The sequence below is a fragment of the Dryas octopetala genome, chromosome 1, assembly GCF_963921425.1.
Source record: "Dryas octopetala chromosome 1, drDryOcto1.1, whole genome shotgun sequence".
Classification (NCBI taxonomy): Eukaryota; Viridiplantae; Streptophyta; class Magnoliopsida; order Rosales; family Rosaceae; genus Dryas; species Dryas octopetala.
Genome location: NC_141366.1, coordinates 9,270,171 through 9,297,363, shown reverse-complemented (window position 1 = coordinate 9,297,363; position 27,193 = coordinate 9,270,171). Strand labels below are relative to the sequence as shown.

Below are 27,193 nucleotides of genomic sequence, written 5' to 3'. Positions count from 1 at the left end.
AGAGTACTGCACAATACTCAATCTTTATATATATTAGTTACAAGTTGATCATAATATATAATTGATGTACGTCGTCAATTCATATCAATGTACACTCCATATAATAGCTAATGTACGTGGTCAAACAATATAATTATTGTAATATTATTCTTAATTAAATATCTTTGCTTAGGCTTCAATGTATCATATATTCATATCCACAATAAAAAGTGAATACAATATAGTTTATGTCATGCTTATTGGGTTTGAGATACCAAATCCTCATGTCCTTTTGTGGCCATCCGTAATTATAGTTTATGTCAAACAATATTGTTTGATAAGCTTCATTGGTTGCAAGTAAACCCTATGCATTACTCCAAATTAATATACAGCATGTTTCTTTCTTAATTCTTTGCCCACTCAATTATGTAAACTTCGTATTAATCAACACGTACATAATAATTCTTGTACTCTTGCCCAAATTCTGCATGCGACCAAATTAAATCCAACCTACTTCAGCAAATTATATTGTACAAGTTAATGATTTAATAGTTCTTGTACTTATCAGCTGTATATGGGTCCTTGTAACTTCACCCCTTTTCTTGCTTTTGCAATTAATTGAATCAAACTTATTCTTTTAGAACATGATTGTCTTATTAATTAATTAGCTATGGTTCCCTCTCATGGTTAATTTGGAATATATCTCAGAACATAGAGGTATGGCGCCATCAATAGTCTTCTTATATGATCTTTCATCAGACAATATATCAAACATTTCATGTCAGGTAATTAATCTGAATAATAATTCTTATTAATCTGAATTAACATTTTATGTTAATTCTTATTTAAATGCTTTTATCTAAATTGACCGTCTGTGTCAAATTATTTTGCAAGACAATATTATACGCCTTCACTTAATACTCTTAATTAAACATTGATCTTTTTTTTTTCTGACCAAAAAAAAACATTGATCTTTTTCTTTAAAATCTTATGCATTTTTCATGATATTATAGAAATTCCTTAACCATTTTTTCTTTGATTTTTATTTATTCTAAATGGTCCTTGACTGATCACAAATAAAAGTCTAGATTGAGTTTCACATGCAAAACAGCAAAAAGGACCAAAAGGGATGTTGTCCTAGCTAGGCTAGCTTCTAGCTTTCATTAAACTAAGAGAATGATGGTCGTTTTGCCTTGTTCGATTGCAACACTACTAGCTACTTAATTGTCAATCAAATGTTGAACTTTAGTACCCGTGATAGTATGCTGAGGTAATAGTTACAAAATAATGCTTACTAAATATCATGCATGGATTGCTAATTATAATTAAATTATTGTGAAGATCGATCAGAAGAATATTAAGTTTTCATCAATCAATTAATTATACCCAAAATAAAACAAGCATGGATATTATATGAAACCAAGACTCCTCATAGATTAATAATCATTTTAATTAATTTAAGAAAAGTAATTGAACCTAGCTATTATGCGTACGTTTGAATGATGACCTGGAGGTGAAGGCTCTATATATAGAAGAGGAATTAATGAGTGGTTAGACAAGTACAAGTTGATGAATAAAATTGAAGATGCATATGCTTTGTCCAAGAGAATACGACAGAGGGTGATTCTACTTAAAACATTACTCAAACCATGATCACCTGATTCACAATACACATCCATCACAAGGTTATTGTTATTTTGTTGACCCATATAATATATATATATATATATATAATTATATATATATGCTAATTCAGATAAGATAATGATTACTTGGCCAAAAAAATAAAAAAGATAAGATAATGATTACTTTATAAATAGAAATAACAAGCACAAGCCGTGAGATGGGACTAGACTTTGTTTAAACGTTGTGCAATGTTCAATTTTGTCTTTCTTCATGGAAATTTTTTTTGAAGTATAATGAGTGTATATAATGTCATTCTTAAAACATTTTTTGATGTGATAATCGATCACATAATCACTTCTTATGAGATGAACAAATATACGTGAGTGTGTGTTTTGTGAAAAGTATTAATAAAAATAGTGGATTGAATGCATCATTGTTGAAATTTTTTTGTACATCATCGAAAAGTTTGAAATTTATCTGAGACTTGCAGATTCGATAATAGATGTATATACTGTACACATGGTGGCAGACCAAATTGTCAAACATATCTACGAACGAAACTCTTACAGAAATATTTGAAAGGTTCGTATGAACGTGCACGTATGATGCAGGGACAGCTAAGACCAACGCTTCATTGCAAGACTACAATGATTTGGTGCGGTGGTTTTGGTTCTATACTTCTATTTCAAAGATACATAAACCCCATTTCACCAAAAAAAAGTAAAAATACATAAACCCCAAGCTTGGGTTTTTCTAGATAAATTATACTTCTTCATATCACATGGGTGATGTAGATAATTGTATCGCACATTGGGACAGCCAAGAAGATAGCCAGCCCATAAATAGAGAGACAAGAAAATGAAGGCCCATAAAACAAATAAAAGACAAGGCCCAAAAATCAAAAAGCAGCCCACAACAACACAAAAAGAGAGAATCATAGATCCGTGAAGGGGGAACAGCAGCCGCACCCACAACAACTTTTTGGGTTTTTGAGACAAATCTTGGTCAGAAATTTTTCATCTCAAAAAAACAAATTGGAACTTCTTGTTTTGCTTACAGAGTGTGGAAATTTGGTGGGTTATTTCCAGAGAAGTCGCCCTTTGGAGATTTTTTTGCTTTGGTTACTACTAGAGGAGTTGTCCCAGGCCTTGGAAGCATCATCGATAGGAAAGTGAAGGAATGGCTTAAGCAGAATTCAAGCCTAGCTGCTAGTCTCATCAGGTTGCACCTTCCCTGACTGTGTCATCAGGGTAAGAATTAATTAATGCTTCACAGTGTTATTACTTGTATTACACTTCACACGTACTATTCATCTGTTAATTAATTATTAATTAATCAGTCTAGCAAGTGTTAATTAGAAGGGTTGACACCTTGTGTTTTCATGAAGTAATGTGAAACTCTATCCTGTCAACTTTGCGATGACTGATGAGTTCAAGTTGTGGTTGAAATGGTCATTCCTCCTCTTATCTACGACTAATTGCATATCATACACCACCAAACATTCCCCCTCTTATAGTTAGATAAATCCTACTAACTATACTATAATTACTATTAATTACGTGCTGAGTTGCTGGCTTAACATGTTCTCATTCTGAAACCAGATATCTTTGGCGATATTTGGAAAGACGTGAGAAAGTTGTGAAGAATATTACTGTCAGCAATTTTGTTAAAGAATATTATTGGAAGATTGCGTTTGGACCATATCTAGAAAATTAGAAAAAGTGAAAATTCGGGTTAACACTAAATGGAATACTTTTTTAATTTAAGTTTTAATACTATTTGAAAAGTCAATACCAAATTTTAACGAACTTAGGGCCAAAAAGATCGTCCAGCGTTACTATCATTATTTTTTAATTTTGGCAATTTCAATATAATAATAATAAATTGTTAAGCTCGTTTAAATTGATAATAAAAATTTTGACGTGCATTGCATGTGAGTGACATTTTAGACATCTTACTTCATCTGGATGCTTATATAAGCCCATATTATCCCTTATACGCAATTAATAAGGAAAAATAAGAAATTTCAATGTTAAACTAAATATGTTAAATGACAAGTAGGGCTTAAATAGGCATCTAGGTGGACTAAAATATTAGAAATGACACCCATGTGTGAAACACGTGCTTCCACATCAAATTTTTTGTCAATAATTTAAACGATATTAACTATTTGGACTTAATTGCTATTGTATAGAAAGTACATGCATGACCAAAATCGCCAAAAATAAAAGTACATGACCAAAGTGAAAATTCCGTGAAAGTACATGGACAAAAAATGTCATTTGACTTTTTTTTTTTTTGAATTGGGGAGAGGGAAGATCAAACTTGGGTGCATTGTGAGTAATTATACGAGCCTTCTAACTGGGGTACCCAACAACTGCGCATTACTATCATTGTTTAAACACTAAAACTAGGTTTTTAAAACTACTATTAAAATTTAAATGCCAAACTATGAGTTAATTTCACAAACATCTCTTGAGGTTTTTCGTGTTTTCACATACACTTCCTGAGAGTTCAAAAATTATAGCGAGACCCCCTGAGGTTTTAAATCGTTTTTACATAATCTCTTCCGTTAAAATCCCACCATAATTTAGGTGTTCTTACGTTAAAACCAGAAATAAAAATGAATGTTTTTATTTAGAGTACTGCTATTTGTAGACCATTTTTTTTATTTTTGCACACCCCTTCTAAAAGAAAAAAAAAACCCAAGAAAAAATACCACATTGCCCTTCCCCCTTTCCCTCTCTTTCTCCTTCCTTTACTCACACACACCCCATCCCTGTACACCCCCCTTCCCCATCTTCTTTTTCTTTTTCTTCCTCCCACCCTCACCCTCACCCTCACCCTTACCCTTACCCTTACCCTTCCTTTTCTTCTTCTTCTTCTTCCCCCCACCCCGACCATCTCCCCCCCGAGCCCTCTCCTCCTCTCTGCCCGCCACCTCCTAGCCCCTCCTCCCCCTCCTTTTTCTCTCTTACATTATGTACCATCCAAGCTCTGTGCAGATCCAAAAAAAAATTGCAGGGGCACCATCCAAGCTTTGTACAGATAAAAAAAAAAAATTACAGTGCTGGACAGACAGACAGAGAAAAAGAGAGAGGAGAGGGGGAAAGAGAGAGAGAAAGAAGGGAGATAGGGGCAGGGAGGGGGTCGGGTGGTCGCCGACAATGGTGGGCTGCTCGGAGTGGTCGGGGATGAGGTGTGTGCCGGAGAGAGGAGAGGTGGGGAGGGAGGTGGTCGGGGTGAGGGAGGGGTGTGTAAGTATTAGGTGTTTGTTTGTTTGTTTTTTTTTTTTAAGAGGAGTGTGCAAAAAGAAAAACAGATGGGGTAAGGTTCTTTTCCTTGAGTTTTTTTTTTTTTTTTTAAATTTTAGAAAGGGTGTGCAAAAAGAAAAAAAAAGTGTGCAAATAGTAACCCTATTTATTTATTATATCAGTTCATAAAAGTGAACAGTAATACACGTACTAGCTTTTTTTTTTTGTCAGAATATTATAGCTTTTGTTTTGTATATGTAAGTTGCGTTTGTCAATAAAATTCACTTCTTGTATGTTTGCACAGTACCCATTTTCAATTGGCATGATACAAACTGCAACGGTTTAATTACCATCTACACAATTTTATTGGATCACTCCTTCCGCATATCCATTTTTTTTAGGGGGGGCTATTCAGACCACCCAAATGTGCTGAGTTGACCACCCCATTAAAATTTTACCCATTTTTGCCCATTTTGCCCCTGCATAAAAAAAAAAACTCACCCATCCAATTTTGGCCGGCCACCACTCCCCGCCGCCCGCGCGACCCACCCAGCCCTCCCCGCCGCCGGCACGACCCGCCCAGCCCTCTCCGCCGCCCGATCTCCCTTCTCTCTCTCTTCCCTCTCTCTGCCATCTTATCTCTCTCCCCTCTGTCTGCCTCCCTCCCTCACCGGACCACCATGGGTGGCCGGCGCGACCCCATAGACCTTCAGATCGGGGGTGGGGGATGGGTGCGACGGGGGCTGGGGCTGAGGGGTGCGACGGGGGCTGGGCTTGGGGTGAGGGGGTGCGGGCGGGCTGGGGATGGGTGCGACGGGGGCTGGGCTTGGGGTGAGGGGGTGTGGGCGGGCTGGGGATGGGTGCGACGGCGGCGGGGTTTGGGGTGAGGGGGTGCGGGCGAGCTGGGGAGGGGCTAGCTGGGGGGCTGGCTGGGTAGGGGTGGGCTAGCTGGGGGCTGGCTGGGTGGGGGCGGGCTGGGGAGAGGAGGGGAGATGCGGTGGGGAGGGGTGGGGTCGCGCCGGCGGTGGGGAGAGGGTGGGGTTGCGCCGGCGGCGGGGAGGGGTGGCCGGCCAAAATCTGGAGAATGGGCATGCAGGGGCAAAATGGGCAAAAATGGGCAAAAAATTAGGGGGGTGGTCAACTCAGCAAAATGGGGTGGTCTGAATAGCCCCCCCCCCCCTTTTTTTTATTTAACCAAAAAAAAAAAAAGAGACTACAACTGTTATTCTCCTCTGTGGGGATATGATGCAAAAGCTTGTCTTAAATTATTTCACAAATTGTTTAAGTTTGGCAATACCTATACATAAAATGAAAATCTAAATACAATAAACGACCATATATATTAGAAAAAAAAAAAAAAAAAAACTTCAAACAACAATTGTAGATGTTATAATGAAAAAAGAAAACCACTTCTTGGAAAATGTTTAGAGGTCAGTCCAATTCAATTCCATACGTTACAATGTTAGGATTATAACTTTAAAGACCAGCATATCTAGCAGCACTCACTATGCATGTTATACTTAGTAGTTAGTAATACTAGTGAGCAAATCACTAGTACTATTAGCTCAAGGCGACTGCAGTACTTAGCACTGCTCCGTTATTTATTACGAACACGTACATAGATGGATGAATACCAGACCATCCATGTTGTTGCTGTGGTGAAAAAAGCATATGAAATTTGACCAGCCAGAAAATAAACAAAAAATTCATACCATGCATGTAACATGAAAAATACAAGAAAACCCACTAATATTGATTTGGCAACAAAAGTCCGAAGGTAAAAGCATCTAGTACTCCACTGGACCACTATAGCTACGTGCGTGGAAACTGGAAAGTATACTTGCAAATTAACTTGTAAAATGGGCTGAGGACTTGGAATATGGGGATCGACTATTGATTTTAGGCACTCTTAGACTCTTTGGCCTCGTTTGATGTATAGTATTAAATAAGATAAGATAAATGACAAAATCACGTTTATTCAAGAAATAAGTTTAAAAGTTTCTTCTTTGAATACACATAATTTTGTCATTTATCATATTATATACAATGCTATGCACCAAACGAGGCCTATAAATTCACAAGTTGTGCTCAATAACCAGTCATCTCCAGCAAGTTAGCGTAGTTTGGTTGGGCTGTGTATTCAATTTTGGTAAAGTTGGTGTTTAGGCTTGTGTCTTGGGCTTTTAATAGGTGGACCTTGGTGTTTTGGCATGTTGCAGCTGGTGAGGACACGGCGAGTATTTTCAATTTTTGTTATCTCTATTTTCGTCAAAACAATGCGCGGGCAAATGGGTTTTATTGTGGCGCAGGGATCTAGTGGGTGTGGTGTCCGCAAATGAAGAATGAGTTTGTGGTAGTTGGCCCGCAAAGAAAGAATGGAGCTTTAGGTGGTTTTGGTTAATAAAATTAGATACCAATACCTGTATATTAACGGACCCTTCTTTATATCCCATTTTATATTTCATGTATATATTAATTCCAGACATTCCACCTATCTTCTCTTTCCTTTTGACTCATGTTCAGATGGCTTTTTTGAAGTAGAAATGATTAATTATTTCCCTAATTAATGATATCCCACATACTTTCCGTACACACATATAAGAGTCATAAGACTTGTATGAGACATGTGTAAGAATTTGAGTTCTACATTATCATTTTTGTGAAAGGTGGATACCATAATACAAAAGTTTCACTTGTATTCTATATATAAGAAAGTGATCGATGATGGAATTTATTTAAAGAGAAAGGATAAGATCGAATGTGTAGTTGATGAAGGTTGCATGACATGACAGAGGTGCAACCATGTTGGTGAGTTGTGACCACTTAAAAATGTGGAAATTATAATGATAAAGCTTGGTGAATTTTAGGGTAGCTGTGTCAGGGTATGGTTTCTCAGCCAGCGATCAACCGACAATGACACAAATGGATGTATTTTTAATTGCAAAATACCAAAAAAAAAATACAGGCTATATTTTTAATTGCAAAATATCATAAAAGTAACGCCCTTTTCCTTGCCTATTGTAAGAAGAGGCAAGGAAATGGTTGTTGCTTATGCAAAGGTAACAAGGATTTCTTGGACTATTGTGAGAATAGGCAAGGAAAGTGTTGTTGCCTATGAAAAGGCAAAGGGGATTTCCTTGCCCAAATTTCTTTTAAATTCACAAGTTGTGCTCAATAACCAACCATCTCCAGCAAATTTTTTCAAAGCTTTGTATAATGGGTAGCTACGCTAACTTCAACCCTACCACTTATTCCCTCAATACTATTTAGGGTTACATACAAAAATGGTCCACGAAGTTTACATTGATTCTTAATTTGGACCACTAACTATAAAAAGTGTCAATTTGATTTACGAATTTTTCAAATTATACTAAAGCAGTACAGACGTTAATTTTCATCCGAAAATTAACGGAATTGGTCACATGAAAATGTGATGAACGAACTAAAATGCTCCTAAAAATGTGATCACTTGCTATGCACGTACATGACCATTTTCCGTTAAATTTTTCGATGAAAGTTAACATTTGTACTACTTTGATACAACTTGAAAAGTTCATGGAACAAATTGACACTTTTGATAATTAATGGACTAAATTGAGATTTACTATAAAATTTATGGACCATTTTTGTATTTAACCATGTTATTTACTACTATTTGCTCTTCTTCTTTTTGGCCACTTCTTTTCTACACACTACTAGTCATCTAGTACATATGTCAATTAATTACCCACACCCCCATTAGCGATCATGTAAAGTAGGTAACACCATTTAAAACAAGTTATTTTTATATTTATGACAACAATGTTGCTGATAGTATTATTAATTAATTGAAAAGTGAAAACGTACACTAACCGGCCAGTTGGCATTTGATTTTCTTTTGTCTTTTCTAATACATTTTTCAACTACCATACAACCGCTGTGGTGATAAAGAGAGCTAGTAGTAGACCAATTTCATCACTATGATTTGTCAAAAGCATTAAGAACGTAGAACAGCATTTCTATGACATAATTAACCAGCCATTTGAAGGATCTACTTTGAGTTGCTTAATTTCTTGGCATATCCTGTACGATCTGATTTAGCACAATCCAAAGCCTAAAGGGAAAGAAAAATGATGAAAGCATGTAACTTTGACATTTTTAATTTAATTACTCCCCAGTAAATAAATAAGGTGTATATAGTACAATCAATAAATCTTGCTTAATGCATTGGCAACCAAAGTCAAGAAAATGCATCAACTCCCGTCTCCACCTACTTGATTGTATGCACTCCTAGCCTCCTATAAATTCACTTGATGCTGTGCTCAATAGCCAGCCGTCTCTTCAGCAAATTAAGAAAGCTTTGTATAATGGGTAGCTACAGTAACTTCAACCCCACCACTTATCACCACAATATTTCTCAGTATTTGCTCTTTCTGTTTTTGGCCTACTCTTCATATCTACACACTACCAGTCATCTCTGTTTATGTTTGGGTGATGGAGTTCCAACCAGCAGTGGTGTGATTCATTCCTGCATTGAGGAAGATAGACTTGCGCTTCTCACCTTTAAACAACATCTTACTGATCCTTCTGGTAGGCTTTCTTCTTGGGTGGGTCACGATTGCTGTCAATGGAAAGGGATTTCATGCAACAACCGCACAGGTCACGTAGCAGAGATGGACCTCAGGAATCCATATGGGTCCACAGCCGAGGAAGAGTGGGACATGTCAGCTTATGAGCGGTCTTGCCTGGGGGGTAAGATCAATCCTTGTTTGCTTAGCCTTAAGCATTTAAATTACCTAGACCTAAGCTGTAATGATTTTCAAGGGATTCCAATTCCCAACTTCTTTGGTCAGATTAAAAGTTTGAAGTATCTCAATATCTCCTCCGCATCATTTGGGGGAGAGATTCCACCTCATCTTGCCAACTTATCAAACTTGAACTATCTTGACCTCAGTAGTGATCTTGCATATTGGAGCCAATCGTTGAAAATGCCTTCCGGAAACTTGGATTGGCTTTCTCACCTCTCTTCCCTAAAGTACCTCAATCTCGGAGGGCTAAACCTTAGCAGCATAGGAGTCAGTTGGCTATATCATGTTAACATGCTTCCTTCATTGTTAGAGTTACATTTGTCTTTTTGCCAAATTAATAAAACGGCCCTTCCACTCTCACTGCCGACGATTAACTTCACATCACTTTTGGTCCTTGATATTTCTTATAATTCAATTAAGCTGCCTTCATTTCCCAGCTGGTTTTTTAATCTTTCTACCCTCAGAAAACTTGATCTAAGCTATAATAGGTTCAGTGGTCCCCTTCCCAGCGAATTTGCCAGCCTCAATTCTCTGGAACACCTTGATCTATCTGTTAATATCCTCCGAGGTCAAATTCCCAAACTCATTGGACATTTGTGCACGCTAAGGTTCTTACGTCTTGGGTTCAACTCTTTTGATGGGGGGATTCAAGAGCTTTTCAATGGTTTCTCAGACTGTACCACAAATAACACATTAGAGTCACTAGATTTGTCTTACAATAGGCTGGAAGGTGAATTGCCTGCCTCCTTAGGCATGCTACCCAATTTGCAGCATCTTGACCTCCATTCGAACACTTTTTGGGGCTCAATTCCATATTCTATTGGAAATTTGTCATCTTTGAAAGAACTACGTCTTGATTCTAATCGTATGAACGGGTCCATTCCCGAAAGTTTAGGACAACTCTCTGAGCTAGTTGAACTACATTTGTCTTGGAATTCATGGCAAGGCATTTTAACAGAAGCCCATTTCATAAATCTCACAAGATTAGAAGATATTCAAATAGACACAGACCGACCCCCCATGTCCCTCGTTTTCAATGTGACTTATGATGGGTGGGTTCCTCCTTTCAAGCTCCGAAGACTTATCTTTGAAAACTGCCAAGTAGGTCCTACCTTTCCCGTATGGCTTCAATCTCAAACTGACCTATCCTCTTTGAGCCTCCCTAATGCTGGAATCTCAGATTCTATACCAGAGGACTGGTTCTTGAAGATATCTTCGAAAATTGAACATTTGGATTTATCTTACAACCAAATCCGTGGGAAGCTTCCCCTCCAATTGAATTCTCCAAATTTAGAGGATTTAGATTTGAGTCATAATCAAATTGAGGGCCCACTTCCACTCTGGACCACGAATGCCTCATACATTGATCTTGAAAGCAATTCATTTTCGGGGCCAATTCCCTGGAATCTTGGACAGCTGATGCCTAATTTGTTATATTTGTATCTTTCTGAAAATCAGTTGACAGGTATTATCCCGCCCTCTATCTGCAACATGCAACAATTGGGCATTCTTTCCCTGAGAAGCAATCGGTTATCTGGAGAATTTCCTCATGCGTGGAGAGGGGGGAATATAATATATGTTGTGGATGTCGCAAACAACAATCTCTCTGGTAATATTCCTGATTCAGTGGGGGTCTTGAGTTCTCTTCTTATATTAAAGCTCAACAACAACAACTTTAGCGGTGAAATACCTTCTTCCTTGGGAAATTGCTCTGCTTTGTTCAGTATTGATTTTGGAGGCAACAAATTTACTGGAAACATACCTTTATGGATTGGATCACATGTATCCAAGTTGTATATGCTACGATTGCGATCCAACCTTTTTACTGGGCATATCCCCCAACAATTGTGCAATCTTGGCCTCCTTCACATCCTCGACCTCAGTCACAACAACCTGTCGGGTACTATTCCCAAGTGTTTGAATAATCTGACTTCTCTAGTCTATGTTAATGACAATTCATCCTCATTTGGTTATAATGAGCAAACCACACTGGCAGTAAAAGGAGCAGAACTCAATTATAACAGCACTCTATGGTTGGTAAAGAGCATTGATCTATCATCAAATAATTTAGAAGGTAAAATCCCTGAAGAAATAAGCAGCCTCATTGCATTGGGTACCTTGAACTTGTCGAGGAATCAATTAAGTGGAAACATTCCCTCAAAGATTGGAAACTTGCAATTGCTGGAAACTCTTGATCTCTCGCACAATCACTTTTTAGGACAGATTCCTCAAAGTTTGTCTTCTTTAACCTTCTTGGCTCACTTAAACTTGTCTTATAACAACTTGACTGGAAGGATTCCTTCGAGCATCCAACTACAAACGCTCAATGATGATCCATTCATTTACACAGGTAATCCATCGTTGTGCGGGGTTCCTCTTTTAACTATGTGTCCCGGAGATAACACACCTGCCAGACCAACTACTCCTGCTAATGATGTACAAGACAATAAAGATGGAAATGATAGTGGAGTGCTTTGGTTCTATGTCAGCATCGCACTTGGCTTTATTGTAGGCTTTTGGGGAGTTTGTGGAACGTTACTTGTGAACAAGTCGTGGAGGTATGCTTATTTTCGTTTCTTTGATGACATCAAAGATAAGATGGCATTAGCAATTGCATTGAAAGTTGCTCATTTGCGAAGGACATCTCAAGCTTGACTGGAAAATTGTATATATACTAAACGGTGAGAAGATGCTGTACTGTTTATAGACTGTTCACTGAAAAGTCCGTTTTGCCCCTCTGTTTTTTTATTTCAGTTGCTTTCCATTGTAATTTGTGAGATAAGTTGGGCCCGTTTTGGTCATTCACTGTCTGTATATTTTTTGCCATTGACTTTTCTGGCTATTAAATAAATCATGGAATTCCTATGCTAACTTCCCCTTTTCCTATGTATAAAATTTCTCTTTTCTATATTTTCTTATGTACTTCCAATAAGAAATTACACCTTCTCGTAACGTTTTTTTTTTTTTTTTTTGCTATCTTCTAAATAAAATAATGACAACAGAAGAAGAATAAAGAGAAATCGTTTGGGAAGCTGAGAATGAGAAAAGCTCTTAGCCTTTCAAAAACTTCGTCATTTAGCTATATTTATATGCTGTTCCGACATTTGCAAAATTGACAGTATTCAGAAAAAAAGAGTCTGGAAATTTATTGGTTGGTTGGAACTCGGAGCACAATGGTTTTTGGTTTGGATGGGATGTTGGTCCTGAAAAGTTGGGCTTAATACAGTTTTGGACCAACCAAACGAAACGTACACCAGTTTACTTAGAATTACGATTGGACTGGTTTTTTTTTGACCCAGCCCAGCTTGGTCTATGTGCACTAGTTTTAATAAAAATAGAATGCCGAGTCAGACAAAAAAAAAAAGTTAGAGTGTAATATCTGAGGTGGTCCAAAGTCAAGAGGACCTAGATCAGCAAAATAAAAGCCATAAATGGAATTGGAGGTGGTTCAGGTGCGAAGCTACCAATTGCTCGATAAGAGGCGCCGAGTGTTCGATTATGTTCTTTTCTAAATTGTCAATTGTTTCTTGTAGCGCTGCTTCCTTCATCATTTATTACCATATTTTCGATGAGTTTAATTGAAGACGATGTGACTTATAGAGCCCAAAATTTTAAAGTTACAAACTAATATAAAATTGAAAAACTAAGTGTTGAAATTCGACTCTTCTTCTTATCACTGAAACAATCTTCATTAAAAAGCAATATATCCACTAAATCCTAATGCTAGTAAAATCATAAAAGTATTCACATAATCTATAAAAATTCATAAAATAAGATATAAATAAATGAGAAAAAAATTTCATATAAATTTTTCCTACAATACCACTTAATAGGTGTGTCTAGCTTGTGTCAAAACCGAATTATTTGCTGTTTGTTATTTTTGTTAGTATGTCGTGTTATCTATGGATTCATGTGAAGTAATGACCAAACCGGCCGGTCTAACTGCTAACTTTGTAATGAGTTGAAGTCAGTGTTCAATTGCCATGACTTGTTTTTATATGCTCCTGGCCGGCCAAAAAAAAACAAAAAATTTGTTTTTATATGCCTCTCTGCTGCATGTATGTGCGTGGTTAGCTTATTCATTTGTTTTGCTATGCTTGTCTGTTACATGTACGGTTTAATTGGAAAAGTTAAATAACACAAGCAAGTCATTTTCATGTGATTTAAAAAAAGTTGGAATTCCACAAGTTAATTGGACCTGCGATGATTAATTATTCTTAACCACTGTGCTGGGAAAGCACCTGAAGTTTTTTTTATTTTGACTAAACTTCGAGGCTTGAATTCTCAGGGTTTATGATTTTTTTTTTGTTTTGACTTTTAATTTTAACTATGCATTATAAATTCGAAAGTGTACAAGCAAAAAATGAGTAGATTCATAACACTTCTTATGTGATGAATTCATAACTTTTAAATTTGTAATATATATTTAGGAAAAAAAATTTGTGCCCTAATATGGCACAAGACAATATATGTGCCCTAATCTGATGCTTATTCTGGGCCTCTGTCTCTAAACTCTTTAACGTAGAGGTCCAATAGATAGCCTGATACTTCACCCAGTAGTTTGCTCGGCTCGGATTGGTTCTCGAAGATATCTTCCAAAGTCAAATATCTGGATTTATCTCACAACCATATCCGTGGAGAGCTTCCATCCCCTTAGAAATTTCCAAATTTACACTATAATTATTTGGATCATAATCAATTTGAAGGTCTAATCCCACTTTGGTCCACTGACGCCAAAGCCCTTAATCTCGAGAGCAATCTCTTTTTCGGGCCCATTCCCTCGAATTTTGATCAAGTGTTTCCTAATTTGGAAGAATTGTAACTTTCTGAGAATCATTTGAATGGTACTATTCCACCTTCTATTTGCAACATGCAAAACTTGCAAATCCTTTCCATAAGAAGCAATCAAATATCTGGAGAACTCCCTGAAGCATGGAGTGCGTGGCTAAATATATTGGTTGTAGATGTGGGAAACAACAATCTCTCTGGTAAAATTCCAAGTTCAATGGGTGTCCCAAGTTCACTTGTTATCCTAAAGCTCAACAACAACAATTTTTGGGGTGAAATTCCTTCTTCTATATTCCACAATTGCACTTCTTTGAGGAGTATTGATCTTGGAGGCAACAGATTCATAGGAAAGATACCTTTATGGATAGGGTCTAACCAATCCGCATTGGAAACGATGTCATTGCCATCAAACTTTTTAAGTGGACATATCCTCGAACGATTGTGTAATCTTCCTAGCCTTCACTTGCTAGACCTCAGTCACAACAAATTTTCAGGGACTATTCCCAAATGTTTGAAAAATATGATTGTTTTGCTTCACCTTAATTCCACTGTGAAGTACTATAATACCGGTCGTTATCTTGAGCAAACCAAATTGACATCGAAAGGAACAGAATTCATATACAACACTACTTTGTTTTTGGTCAAGAGCATTGATCTTTCGTCAAATAATTTAGAAGGTGAAATCCCTGGAGAAATAAGCAGCCTTATTGGATTGGGAACCTTGAACTTGTCGAGAAATCAATTAAGTGGAAACATTCCCTCAAAGATTGGGAACTTGCAATGGCTTCAAGCTCTTGATCTCTCACACAATTAACCACCTTTCAGGACAGATTCCTCAAAGTTTCTCATCTTTCACCTCTTTGTCTCGCTTGAACTTGTCATATAACAATTTGGTTGGAAGAATTCCTTCCAGCACCCAACTACAAACGCTCAGTGATGATCTATTCATTTATGCGGGTAATCCGTTATTGTGTGGGGTTCCTCTTTTAACTATGTGCCCTGGAGATAAAGCACCTGCTAATAATGTACAAGACAATAAAGATGGAAATGATAATGGAGTGCTTTGGTTTTCTGTCAGTATCGTACTTGGATTTATTGTCGGCTTTTGAGGCGTTTGTGGCACTTTACTTGTGAACAAGTCATGGTCCTCATGGAGGTATGCTTATTTTCAGTTCTTTGATGACATACAAAATAAGGTGGCATGAGCAATTGCATTGAAAGTGGCTCGTTGGCAAAGGACATCTCAAGCTTGATTGGAAAAGGAAAATAAAAGCTGTTACTGAAATCAAAAGAGTAGGTTAATTGATTACCAAATTCATATGCTAGCTATGTGTTTTTTTTTTTTACCTTTGAGTGATGTGTGATGTACGTTTTGTTTTGTTTTGAAGTATGGCGTACTTAATTGCTGGCTATTAAATAAATCAAGAGGAATTTAACTTCCCTGTTTCTTAATTTCTATTTTCTATCTTTTCATAAAGTTTCGAATGAGAAACCCAACTATGCACTCGTTAAACACAGAATCGCGATTGGGCTGGATTTTTGTTGACCCAGCTTAATTGCTCCATGGGCAGCCCAACTTATTGCACTCGTTAGATTTTTATATGCCCATCTGTTATACAACTTACACGTATGCAGTTAGGCTAATTATTTATTTAATATTTATACTATGCCTGTCTGTTACACGTATGCAGCTTGATTGGAAAATTAAATAGCACAAGAAAATCATATTCATGTGACTAAAAAAAGTTAGAATTCCACAAATTGGACCACACATGATTAATCATCCTTATCTTGCTGTGCTGTGAAAGCTCCTGAAGTTTCTATATTTAATTTTGACTACTTGAGCTTTAAATTTCCAGTGTTTATGACATTCTTAATTGTCTTGCTGTGCTATGAATGAAAGCAACTGATCGAAGTTTTTATAATTTTGACCAGGGGAGGTTTGAATTCCCGGGATTTATGATATTCTTATCTTGCCGTGCTGCGAACGCTCGATCTGTATATCATACACCACCAAACATTGTCAAGGAGTCTAGATCATCTCCTGGTTTTCTTAGTGTTAATTTTGTGTTTATGTCTGAAACTACATCATTTTGGACTTTTTATTCAGCAATAATGTTAAATATTAAACTCTAAACCTAGCTAAAACATTCAAACTCTTACACTCCAAAACCATGTTGTTTAAAAAATAAACACAAGATCAATCAACACAAAAAAGATTAGGATGGATGCTATTTCATTGTCAAGTGGTTATATTCGTTTTAAGTTATGTACAACTCCATATTCACTTGCTCCTCACAGGTCAGCTTCTTCATTCCTCCACTACAAAACTATACCATGAAAACTAATAAAATACAATATTATGCATTAGTAGTACTACAATAGATAAATCCTACTAACGTACTGTACTATTATTGCTTTGGAAATTAAAGTCAAGCTAGAAAATGCATCAACTTTCACCTACTAGATGGGTAGACTATCATACGTGTGAAAGCACCTGAACTTCTTATCATTTTGCTACTTGAGGTTTGAATTTCCCCGGGTCCATGATATTCTTATCTATCAAGACTATCATACACGGATCTAGATTTTCTATTTATTTTTGTTTGACTTTTTAATCTAAATTATATCTTATAAATTTAAGAATGCATGAGTAAAAAATAAAACAATTTCATGGCATCTCTTAAAGAGTGTGTATGAGGTCACAATTATGAATTCATAAGTCTAAGATTAGTAATATAATTACATACGAACCAAATAAAAATAAGCAAGAAAGAGAATTCAGGTCCATATGATCGATACACCACCAAACATTGCCAAGTGGGCTTCTATATATATTTTCCTTTCCTTGCTCCTCACATATATGCATCAGCTTCTTCAATCTTTCCACTGCAAAATGATATACACCATGAAGACTTATAAAATACAACATTAATACACTAGTGGTACGTACGTATACTACAAGTTACAATAGAAATAGATCAATCCTACAATATATTATTGCAAATTGGCAATCAAAGTCAAGCTAGAAAAGCACATATATTTACACGCGTCCTAAGTAGGTGCCTGCAGAGTGGACTTCTAGTAGATGCATGAGGACTTGAATTAATCTCTGGACAATTTTGAAACATATTCATATCACGCGCTACTGACCTCCTATAAATTCACTTGGATCAATAGGCAATCTCCGCTGCAAGGGCAACTTATTAAGTGCAAACAAATTAAACCTTAAATTATGGACATGGCTCGTTATTTCCTCCTTTTGTTGTTGGCCTGTTCCTATGTAGAGGGTGATGGACTTCCAGTTTCAGGTGCAAAATGCATTGCTGAGGAGAGACAAGCGCTTCTCGCGTTTAGTGAAGATCTTATTGATGAATCTGGTAGGCTTTCTTCTTGGACGGGTCACGATTGCTGTCATTGGAAAGGAATTTCATGCAACAACCGTACTGGTCAAGTTACAAGGATTGACCTCCGAAATATAAATAAGACTTCTCACAGTTTTTTGGGAGGTAAGATAAATCCTTCTTTACTTGACTTGAAGTATCTAGATTACCTAGATCTAAGCTGGAATCATTTCCGAGGCATTCCCATTCCTAACTTCTTTGGCCAGCTTGAGAATTTGAGGTATCTCAATATCTCCTCTGCAGCATTTCAGGGAGACATTCCTCCTTCTCTTGGTAACTTGTCAAACTCTTGAACTATCTCGACCTCTCCTACTCCTTTTTGGTAATACCTTCCGGCGGAAACTTGAATTGGCTTTCTCGTCTCTCTTCCCTTAAATACCTCAATATATCTCGGAAGAACATACCTTGGTAGGAATGAAGTAAGTTCAGGTTCAAGTTGGCTACATGTTGTTGGTATGCTTCCTTCCTTATTAGTTACACTTAACTTCATGTGCAATTAAAAGCCTTCCACTCTCATTGCAGACCGTTAACTTCACATCACTTTTGATCCTTGATATCTCACAGAATTCAATTAATTCTTCACTTCCCAAATGGTTTTTCAATCTTACTAACCTCAAACATCTTGATCTAAGCAAGAATTCATTCAGTGGTCCTATTCCTAGTGAATTTGAAAGCCTCAAGTCTCTGGAACACCTTGATTTATCCTATAATGGCCTCCAAGGTCAAATTCCCAAATTCATTGGAAATTTGTGCAAGCTAAAGACGTTGAGTTTTGCAAGCAACAAATTTGATGGGGGTATTGGAGATCTTTTGGCCGGTTTCTCAAATTGTAGGAATAACATGTTGGACTTCCTAGATTTGTCGTCTAATAGGTTGAAAGGATCCATTCCTGAAAGTTTGGGACAACTCTCTGCGCTAGTTCACCTAATTTTGTCTTGGAATTCTTGGGAAGGCAATTTAACCCAAGCCCATTTCATAAATCTCACAAGATTGCAACATTTTGCAGTAGTTACAAACCGACCCAATTCCCTCTTTTTTAACCTGGCTAATGGGTGGGTTCCTCCTTTCAAGCTTCACACAATTACCATTGAGAACTGCCACGTAGGTCCTGTCTTTTCTACATGGCTTCAAGTTCAAACTGAACTATCCAGTGTCCACCTTAGCAGAACTGGAATCTCAGATTCTATACCAGAGGATTGGTTCTTGAAGATATCTTCCCAACTCAAATATTTGAATTTATCTTACAACCAAATTCGTGGAAAGCTTCCATCCCATTTGGAATTTCCAAATTTACAGTTTATTGATTTGGGTCATAATGAATTTGAGGGCCCACTCTCACTTTGGTCCCCTAATGCCACCGTCCTTAATCTTGAAACCAATTTCTTTTTTGGGCCAATTCCCTCAAATCTTGACCAATTGTTTCCCAAATTGGAAGAATTGTATCTTTCCGAGAATCATTTGAATGGTACTATTCCATCTTCTATTTGCAACATGCTAAACTTGAAAATCCTTTGCCTTAGGAACAATCAATTGCATGGGGAGTTGCCTACAGAATGGAGTAATTTATGGACAAAAATAGTTCTTGTGGATGTCGCAAGCAACAAGCTTTCTGGTAATATCCCCAGTTCAATGGGCTTCCTAAGATCTCTTCTTACATTAGATATGAACAACAATAACTTTGGAGGAGAAATTCCTTCTTCCTTGCGAAGTTGTTCTTCTTTGGTGCATCTTGATCTTGGAGACAACAAATTTATTGGAACTGTACCTTCATGGATAGGTTCAAGCCTATCCCAGTTGTCTATGCTACGATTGCGATCCAACCTTCTAAGCGGAGATATCCCCCAAGAATTGTGCTCTCTTTCCAACCTTGATGTCCTAGACCTTAGTCGCAACAACTTTTCAGGTACAATTCCCAAATGTTTGAAAAATATGACTTCTTTGGTTGATCGTAATTTCATTGGTGTGGTCAACTATGGTGGTTATCTTGGGCAAACTACACTGACTTTGAAAGGAGGAGAACCTGTATATAACAAGACTCTTGATTTGGTATATACCATTGATCTATCGTCAAATAATTTACAAGGTGAAATCCTTGAAGAAATAACTAGCCTCCTTGTATTTGGTACATTGAACTTGTCAAGAAATCAATTAAGTGGGAATATTCCTTCAACGATTGGGAACTTGCAAATGTACTTACAAACTCTTGATCTTTCATATAATAACCTTTCAGGACAGATTCCTCAAAGTTTATCTTCTTTAACAAAGGTGAGTCACTTGAACTTGTCTTCTAACAACTTGTCTGGAAGGATTCCTTGGAGCACCCAACTCCGAACGCTCGATTCATCTATTTATGTGGGTAATCCATCATTGTGCGGGGACCCTCTTTCAACTATGTGCCCTGGAGATCACCCAGATGAGAGACCAACTCATCCTGCTAATCATACCAAAGACAAAGAGGATGAAAATGATAACGGACTACTTTGGTTTTATGTCAGCATCGGACTTGGCTTTATTCTAGGATTTTGGGGCGTTTGTGGCACGTTAATAGTGAACAAGTCATGGAGGTATGCTTATTTTCATTTCTTTGACAACATCAAAGATAAGATAGCACTAGCTGTTGCATTGAGAGTGGCTCGTTGGCAAAGGACATCTCAAGCTTAACAACTAGAAGACTTGATTCATTACTGAGAGTTCATATACTATATGATTGTTTTTTCTATCTTTCATGTGATGTGTGATGTGTGATGCTTTTTTTTTTTTGTTGTTGTGTGTGTGTGTAATGTACTTGCTGGCTATTCAATAATAAATCAAGGAATTCCAACGCTATCTAGTAACTGGAATAATGAAAGCTCTAAGCCTTTCAAAAACTTCGACATCTACAAATAGTTATCTTTTGATACACATACAGTTATCACTTATCAGAAAAAAGAGTGCAATTACTTTTATTTTTTGCTCGAAGAGTCTGAGAATTTGGAATGCAATGATTTTAAGTTTGGATGGGTCCGATGGGATACTAGTTTGTACTAGTTTACGTAGAATCAAGTTTGGGCTGGATTTTGTTGACCAACCTTACTCGATGAGGAGCCCAACGTTTTATTTGTTTTGGGGCCTGAATGTGCAGCCCAACTTATCACCTACTTCTCAGAGTCGGTACAAAAGAGAGAACAAAACAAAAAATCAAATAAACCTTCTAGTATACCAAGCATTATCTTATTGAGAAGGACAGGATCTAAATTCATTAATTAAACTACAAGTTTCACAATCCTAATTGTAGATTACAATTATACAAATCAAATGCTTTATTGGGTGAACAAAGTTGTATTAGATACCGTGAAAGTCAATATTTTTCAAAATAAAAAACTGAAGGAATAATAATTCTCAAACTCTACATGCTGGCATGTCATCTCCATCTGCAAAGGTACTGCTTCCCACGTAGTCCTCAACTAATTAATAATGCACTCAATATGATTCAAATATCTTTCTAATTCTAAGCAATACCATGCAATATATAAACCAAAGGCATGTCAACCAAGTAATTGGAAGGAAAGCGCAGCATAGTCTTTGGTTTTGGGCAGTCCATAGTTCAGTTCTGCACAAGAATTAACCATGAATCCCAATATTGTTTCCTTCCTCCTTCTCCTCCTTGTTGTTCACTTAAATCCATCTTCATCATACCCAGAAGACCACCATGAAGAAGCACCTGAATCCTGGAAGGGTGACATAACTCTAACCATTCCAACACTGACAGAGAATTTGCCCTTTGGAGACTTTCTTTCCTTTGGTCACTACCATAAGAGTTGCCCAGACCTTGACGGCATTATCAATAGGAAAGTGAAGGAATGGCTTAAGAAGGACTACAGCCTAGCTGCCAGTCTCATCAGGTTGCACTTCCATGATTGTGCCATCAGGGTAAGAATTAATGCTTAACACAATTACTTGTAATGCTAAAGCGATCACATTTTTAGACCACATTAGCTAATTGCATAATGTGACACAAATTTCATTTGTTGCATCAATTATTATCTTTAGTTGTTAATAAAAATATCAACTGTCACATTATGTGATCACCAAAAGATATGATCATTCTCACATAAATTCAGTCAAAATTATCATAAATTACGAGTTTTTTAGGATATGTGTATTCATTTGTAGTTTGCAATACATGTAGGGATGTGATGCCTCCATCTTATTAAACCATGAGGGGAGTGAGAGGACATCTGTGATCAGCAAGACATTAAAAGGGTTTGAAGTGATAGATGATATTAAAGCAGAGGTTGAGAAGAAGTGCCCAAAAACAGTATCTTGTGCAGACATTTTGACTGCGGCTACCCGAGATGCTACTGTTGCAGCTGGAGGTCCATACTGGACGGTCCCATATGGGAGGAGAGATGGACGAGTTTCTATTGCCAAGGAAGCTGACGTGGTGCCAATGGGTCATGAAAACATCACTGCTTTGGTTGAGTTTTTTCAATCACAGGGCTTGACTGTGATTGACTTGGTTGTTCTCTCAGGTATGAACCAACTGGTCAATTAAGGGTAATCAATGATTTAAAACACTAATCTGACTGCCCTTTATTGCAATCAATGATTTCTGCAGGGGCACACACCATAGGAAGGTCTTCATGTGCTTCCATACAAAACAGGCTCTTTAATTTCAGTGGAACTGGCAAGCCTGATCCATCCATTGATGAAAAATACTTGAACTACTTGAAAAGAAAATGCAGATGGGGCTCGGACTATGTTGATCTTGATGCTAAAACTCCAAACAACTTTGACGCTGCCTACTTCACTAATCTGCAAAAGAAGATGGGACTTTTATCCACAGATCAATTGTTGTATTCTGATCCAAGGACCTCACCTCTTGTCTCTGCTTTGGCTCACCAACCCTCACTCTTCTTCTACCAGTTTGGAGTGTCCATGGCCAAATTAGGGAATGTTCAAGTCCTCACCGGCCAAAATGAAGGAGAAATAAGAACCAACTGCAATTTTGTCAACTCCTATTGATAAGACCTTTCTAATGACAAACCTCAAATCCTTTCAATTTTACCTTGTTTTGCTTAACCATATATATCTTTGAAATTGTTGTTTACTAATGTTTATCTTTCAATTTTATCTGCTCCCATTTTGCTCAATGTGTTCATAATAACCTATTTCTAAGTATCATAAGTTCCTCAAAATTGAGTTCCATATATAAATTTTGAAGATCCTCTTATGATGGGTCGGTCAACCATGGGTGTTGTGTTCTTGGGCTTAGCACAAAATTTCCTCATTTTGTTTAATTGGGCTTACAATAAGAAACCTAAAGGCCTCATTGGATGGACAGGAAATGGGCCCATGAGAAGGGGAATTGTCTTTCAGTCTCTTAAGTCTTAAGGCCTTTCTTAGTTTTCCTCTCCCCTCTTCTATTGGCTGGGTAGTGGTCACACGTCACTATTAAGAGAAACTTTATGGGTCTGAAAAATTCCATAAGAAAAGCCTGCTATTAATTGAGTGATCATTGGGACCTAAATGAAAATATAAATGAATCCTTGATACCTTATAATCTGTCTCTTGCATTCCTCATAGTTTTATGTGGGCTCTATTTTGTAACTTTTGTCCTCCTCTCAGGGAACTATGGGTTGCTTACCAAGCGCGCCCTCACTGTCAAAAAGGTCAAACCAAGCAAAGTAGCTATCTCTTTTAAACACATCTAGCTATGAGAAAATTTTGAATCCTAAAGGAAAGGAAATAATACATGCTGCAATACATTTTTAACATTTGATCGATCTAAATTCTTGTTTAACTATCATAAAGTTCATAAAATATGAGTTAAATCATACATAATAGTAATGTTTTTTTTAATGCTCTTTTTGTGAATATAATCCAATACACACCAGATTTATTGGGTCCAATCTCTAGTCTAATAATGGAAATTAAATTTTATTTAATAATATATAGAAAGAACACAGGACCTGATGTTTTTATGTTTTGTTTATTTCTTTCTTTCTTAATGTGAATCATCCTCAAAGACATTGAAAAGCAGTCCACAACCACCTTGCTTGCTTTCCTCTTTTTATTTTTTCAGACCTCTCTCTCTCTCTCTCTCTCTCTCTCTCTCTCTCTCTCTCTCTCTCTCTCTCATTTGAACTTTCATAATATAACCCCTACAGAGTATTTCAAACCGCATAGAGTTTCTTTCTTTGCCATCTTGAGCTCTGACTCTGAGACTTTAATTTACATAGCCAAGCCAACCCTTCATTTCAGCGCCTATATATATCTAGCTAGTCTAGATATTGTTGCAGGGCATATGTGATGATCAAATAGCTAGAACTTGTTGAATGATTTTAATATTTTTGCATGCATGGCTAGTAATGCAGTAAAATCACCTACTAGTACTACCACCACTTTTATAACCCTCTTTTTCTTTCTTCTTACCATATTTCACATCACCATGGCTAAAAAACAGCATACCTTCTCAAATATCCCATCCTCCTCTACACATGGAGCCATGGAATTTGCTACAACAACATCACATGGCACCAGCAGTTCAAAGACTGCTGAATTTACACGAGAACCGGGTCGAAGGAGAGGACTACGGAGGTTTCGAGCTCATCGGAGGCAGCCATTATTCCCATGGCAAGAAAACATGTTCAATGCTGGTGCACATGAAGTTCCAAGTGGTCCAAATCCCATTTCAAATAGGTGAGGAATTATGAGGAAAGCAAAATAACAAAGTGATCAAAGTAGATATGAAGAAAGAAAGAAAAAAAACAAAAACATATATAGTCTCTGATTTTCTCCTTAATTCTTCCTGGTTTGTATTTTTCTGCGACTTATATAAACAGTGCGGTATATCTGCTATAATATATAAGATCAGTCATCAGGGATCAGTATTGTAATATCACTACAGCTTACAATTATATATTATTTTCAATTTATTATGATAATATTCTTAATAGAAGCTTCTGACAATCATTTTGCCATTATAAGGATGTGTATGACATTCAAGGGATGATGATCTTCAAAATGCATGTTTGCAGAAATGAAGTACTTATACAATTATGATTAGATAATAGTGTTAATTTGCTCTTCATTCCAATATATACATAACATGATCAAGATATATAATTAGCATCGATCTGGATGTTGAAGAAATTAAGTTCACCAAATTACTACCCTCATTTTCTACCAGTTAAATTCAGTGAAATTAGAGGAAAATATGAATATTCTGCTCATATTTATTCCAATATATTCACAGTGTTATTAAACTATTTATTTCTCCCATATTTACTGTCTTCAGAATCTCTAATGGAGATGAGGTAGCAAGATTAAAATTAGTGCATGGTACCACCTTCATATTGTAATTGTATGAAACTATGAATACTGATTGAAGGTTTTTGTTTTTGTTTATTTTTTGGGTCTAATTTTTGTTTTTTTTTTTTTAATGAAAAATAAGCATGTTTCTTTCCAAGTAAGGTAGTTGAATATGAAATTTCTTTTTTGCTTTTTATCAGTTGTCAAAAGAGAAAGTAAGAAAAAGTAATTAGTTTGGGAATGTTTATAATGGGAGTGGATTGATCAAATGTTGTCCTTTTAGTTGCAAGAGATATATAGAAGAGGGAGCTAGGGACATAATGATTCAGAAATTGTTGTGGGTAAGGCTTTGGGGCTTTTGTTTGAGATGAGACTTCACTGTATATGCAATAATTAAAGGGAAAATTAAAAGAAACAAAAGAGGCATAAAACAACCCCATTGTTTTGCGTGTAAAGTTAAACATACAGACCTGGCATCCAAAGCCAATGGTGACTGGGGGTCTCCTTTTCAATTTCCCTATATAACCCTTCTTCCTTTATTGGAACTACATTTCATTCATGCCCTTTTATCTGTAATCTGTCTCTCACTCTCAGTCTCCCTTTTAAAAGCTGAGACCAAACCACAAAAGGATGGTGTGCATTCTCACGTGCCTCGGCCTCATCCACTGTTTTTATCCTCCTCTTAGCTAATAGCTACCTTCTCTAGCTTGTTTGCTTATGAGTGGAGCTACTTGGCACTTTGGCACTTTGGCACTTAGGCACTTGTTTTATAAGTTTCTCTTCTCTCATCCCTTAAAGCATGCATGATCTTCTTCAAATCATGGCAAAGATTGACCAAACTCCACAATGGTCAATTGGAATCTTATGGGGTTCAAATTTTTATAAAATTTGTTTATGTGGTCCATATATATATGCGACTCACCTCAACACCTTAAAAACTGAACCTGCACTATTGACCATTGTGTTGAACATGCTAACACTTGCTGTAGCTAGGGTCATCCTATTTGCACACCTAAAATTAGGTAAATATTCCTACTTTTAAACTGGGACATTTGTTGGCCAAAAAAAAAAAAAAAACAGGGACATACTTTTAAACAATAAAGAAAAATAATTTTTGGAATCTTCAATCATATTCAAATAATAGAATCGGGAATTTAAAAATATATTGTTAATGGTGATGAAGGGTGCTGTTAGTGGTGGTTGTGGCAGTGGAGTGGTGATGCTTCGGTGGTTGATGTTTTTCCTATAAAATTTTATTGTCTTGGGATTATGAAAAAATCTGGACTTGGGTCGTATCAAGATTATGATGCAATATACATTACAAATATCTACTTCATTGGTGCTTGGATGAAGAGATTAAACTTGGTATTTAGATCAAACTTGAAATTTATGCAATGACGTATTTTAATTTCCTTGTTTAGGTTAGTAAACGAGCCAAAACAAGAAATTTTGAAATTCTGCATGGAATTTGAAGTTTAGACTTTCCATTTTGAATACGACTCAAACAAAGAAATTAGAATATCTCAGTTGCATAAATTTCGATTTTGATCTAAATACCAAGTTTAATCTCTTCATCCAAGCACCAATGAAGCAGATATTTGTAATGTATATTCCATCATTGTAAAAAAAAATAAAACAAAAACAAACTTCCAGAAAGCATATATGTTTAAGATTTCCTAATTATTCTCTCTCTCTCTCTCTCTCTAAGAGAGTATTAGTCTATAAGAGGGGCTTAGGTGATTAGCTTTTGGCAATCAAAGCATCATTTTGTCTTCACTTTTGATTTTGAGTGAGTTTTATCTCCATAAGAAACTGTTGTGCCCTATGAAAAACTATTGGTATAAAACTGAGAGATAAAAACCACCCTTGAAAAACACCAGCAGTCAAGTCACCCAATAAAGAGATCAAAAGAATTACTTGTCTCCTTTGATAAAAGTGATCAAAGTCTTTTCATAGCTTTCTTTACCATACGTGGTCCCGGGGTAACCATAATTTTCTGCAGGGATAAGAGTATTGCTATAAACACCTGGCATGCATGCTGGATATTTGTACCAAATTAATA

General features: G+C 36.6%; 2 protein-coding genes and 3 pseudogenes across 2 annotated transcripts; all 5 read left to right on the top strand.

The window, feature by feature from the left end:
* The first annotated feature begins 9,205 nt into the window (after positions 1-9,205).
* LOC147297494 (receptor-like protein EIX1) lies at positions 9,206-10,742 on the top strand (annotated as a pseudogene).
* LOC147297493 (receptor-like protein EIX2) lies at positions 10,667-12,301 on the top strand. Its single transcript, XM_086235139.1, has one exon. The coding sequence runs from the start codon at positions 10,667-10,669 to the stop codon at positions 12,299-12,301; it is 1,635 nt and encodes a 544-aa protein (XP_086091265.1).
* A 776-nt stretch (positions 12,302-13,077) lies between these two features.
* Positions 13,078-15,687, top strand: LOC147297492 (uncharacterized; annotated as a pseudogene).
* Positions 15,688-17,675: 1,988 nt separating this feature from the next.
* LOC147297491 (receptor-like protein EIX2) lies at positions 17,676-20,499 on the top strand (annotated as a pseudogene).
* A 945-nt stretch (positions 20,500-21,444) lies between these two features.
* Positions 21,445-22,842, top strand: LOC147297490 (Peroxidase superfamily protein). Its single transcript, XM_086229600.1, has 3 exons — positions 21,445-21,747; positions 22,007-22,349; positions 22,436-22,842. The coding sequence occupies exons 1-3, from the start codon at positions 21,445-21,447 to the stop codon at positions 22,840-22,842; spliced, it is 1,053 nt and encodes a 350-aa protein (XP_086085726.1).
* Positions 22,843-27,193: the final 4,351 nt, after the last annotated feature.